The sequence below is a fragment of the Sciurus carolinensis genome, chromosome 11 (genome assembly GCF_902686445.1).
Source record: "Sciurus carolinensis chromosome 11, mSciCar1.2, whole genome shotgun sequence".
In the NCBI taxonomy this organism is placed as follows: Eukaryota; Metazoa; Chordata; class Mammalia; order Rodentia; family Sciuridae; genus Sciurus; species Sciurus carolinensis.
This window is the reverse complement of record NC_062223.1, coordinates 15,457,424-15,459,518: the sequence shown is the minus strand read 5'-3', so window position 1 is coordinate 15,459,518 and position 2,095 is coordinate 15,457,424. Positions and strand designations below refer to the sequence as shown.

The window sequence follows — 2,095 nt, the reverse complement described above, 5'->3', positions numbered from 1 at the left end:
TGCAGTACTTTTTAAAACCTATCATGTGCTATTCAAATGGATCCATATCGGGTTGTTAGTAGATGTTATTTCATTCCAAAGGATATTAAGCCATGAAGGAAAATGGAAAATGAATCAAACACTCTGAATCAGGACGATTCAGGGAACCCAGAACCCCTTCCACAAAGCCTTTCTTAAGGTTCCTTCTTTAGTAAATCCCAGAAGTGGGTTTCAGCAGAATCCATAGGCACCCCCACCCCCGCTCCAGAGCAAGAAAACAAGTGATCTACTCCAAACCACAACGTGAACTAACCACGGAGCTAAGGGAAGGAGAAGCAAGTGATATTCCCAGGTAATACAGCCAGATCATGAAGCACATAGGACAATGACAAAACCAGATACCTGTGCATGCTCTGTTTCTGTATAAGAGATAAACCATGCTTGATTTCACTGTCTCATTAATATTAGTGTTTCCTTCAAAGGTGTCCATGGAGGAAAACATCATTCAATGGCTCTGAAAAATCACACCAGGGTAACTGAATTTATTTTCCAAGGCCTGACCCAGTCCCCAGAGCTGAGCTTGCTCTTATTTTTCTTTTTATCTATGGTTTACACAACAACTGTGTTAGCAAATGTTGCCATCATGGTCGCTGTGACCTGGGAGTCCCGCCTCCACACCCCCATGTACTTCCTGCTCCGCAATCTCTCTGTCCTGGACATCTGCTTCTCCTCCATCACTGCTCCTAAGGTCTTGGTGGACCTCCTGTCAAGGAAAAAGGCCATCTCCTTCAATGGGTGCATCACCCAGATGTTCTTCTTCCACCTCCTTGGCGGGGCAGACATCTTCTCCCTCTCTGTCATGGCGTTTGATCGCTACATGGCCATCTCCAAGCCCCTGCACTACGTGACCATCATGAGTAGGGGGAGGTGCACCGCCCTCATCGTGGCCTCCTGGGTGGGGGGCTTTGTCCACTCCATCGTGCAGATCTCCCTCTTGCTCCCGCTCCCCTTCTGTGGACCCAATGTTGTTGATGGTTTCTACTGTGACGTCCCCCAGGTCCTCAAACTCGCCTGCACGGACACGTTTGTTCTTGAGCTCCTGATGATTTCCAACAATGGCCTGGTCACTACCCTGTGGTTTGTCCTTCTCCTGGTGTCCTACACGGTCATCCTGACGATGCTGAGGTCACACACTGGAGAGGGCAGGAGGAAGGCCATCTCCACCTGCACAGCCCACATCACCGTGGTGACCCTGCATTTTGTGCCCTGCATCTATGTCTACGCCCGGCCCTTCACTGCCCTCCCCATGGACAGAGCTGTCTCTGTCACCTTTACTGTCATCATCCCAGTCCTGAACCCCATGATCTACACCCTGAGGAACCATGAGATGAAGTCAGCCATGAGGAGACTGAAGAAAAGACTCCTGCTTTCTGAAAGAGAATAGCCTCCCTATTGGCTGTAGACCAAGGTGGAAGTAACATCATTGAATTGTTTTTTGAATACAGTAGCTGTCAGGCCTGGGGTTGGGGCTCAGTGGTAGAGCACTTGGCTAGCACATGTGAGGCACTGGGTTCGATCGACAGCACCATATATAAATCAATAAAATAAAGTATTGTATCTACTTACAACTAAAATTATACTTTAAAAAAATATTAAAAAATAGTAGCTATCAAATGTTGAAATTCGGTCACGCACAGACAATTAACTATTGCAGAAGAGCACACACACACAAATGATCAGTGACCTGGAACACTGGGTTTAAGAAAGAATATCAGCAGGAAGTTTAACAGGAAGAATGCAGTCCTTAAAGACCAACTGACAATGAGCAGATCATAATTGTGAAATGTAAGAGAAGTTCTTGGGTGTTCAGGCAGTGGGATAAAGGACAGGGTTGTGATGTTCATGCAGTAAGACAACTGTCTCAACTTAGCAAGGCTCCAGCACCTAGAACTCAGTTCTTCACTAGTAATTCTGTGACCACGTACTGAGCACCTACTATGTACCAAACACTGTTGGAAAGCATTCTTCTCTCTCACTTGTGCTTTATCAGTCATTTTGGACTCACTTTTAAAGTTTCCTCACCTAAATGGTGTGAATCTGCATTGTGTTCAATCAT

The 2,095-nt window shown here is 46.2% G+C and overlaps 1 protein-coding gene across 1 annotated transcript; it reads left to right on the top strand.

Moving 5' to 3' along the window:
* The first annotated feature begins 487 nt into the window (after positions 1–487).
* Positions 488–1,423, top strand: LOC124959954 (olfactory receptor 4D11-like). Its single transcript, XM_047518458.1, has one exon. It carries the CDS (start codon positions 488–490, stop codon positions 1,421–1,423), a length of 936 nt encoding a protein of 311 aa, XP_047374414.1.
* Positions 1,424–2,095: the final 672 nt, after the last annotated feature.

Coding starts and splice junctions, on each gene's coding strand:
- LOC124959954 (XM_047518458.1), top strand. CDS start 488: ATGGCTCTGAAAAATCACACCAGGGTAACTGAATTTATTTTCCAAGGC.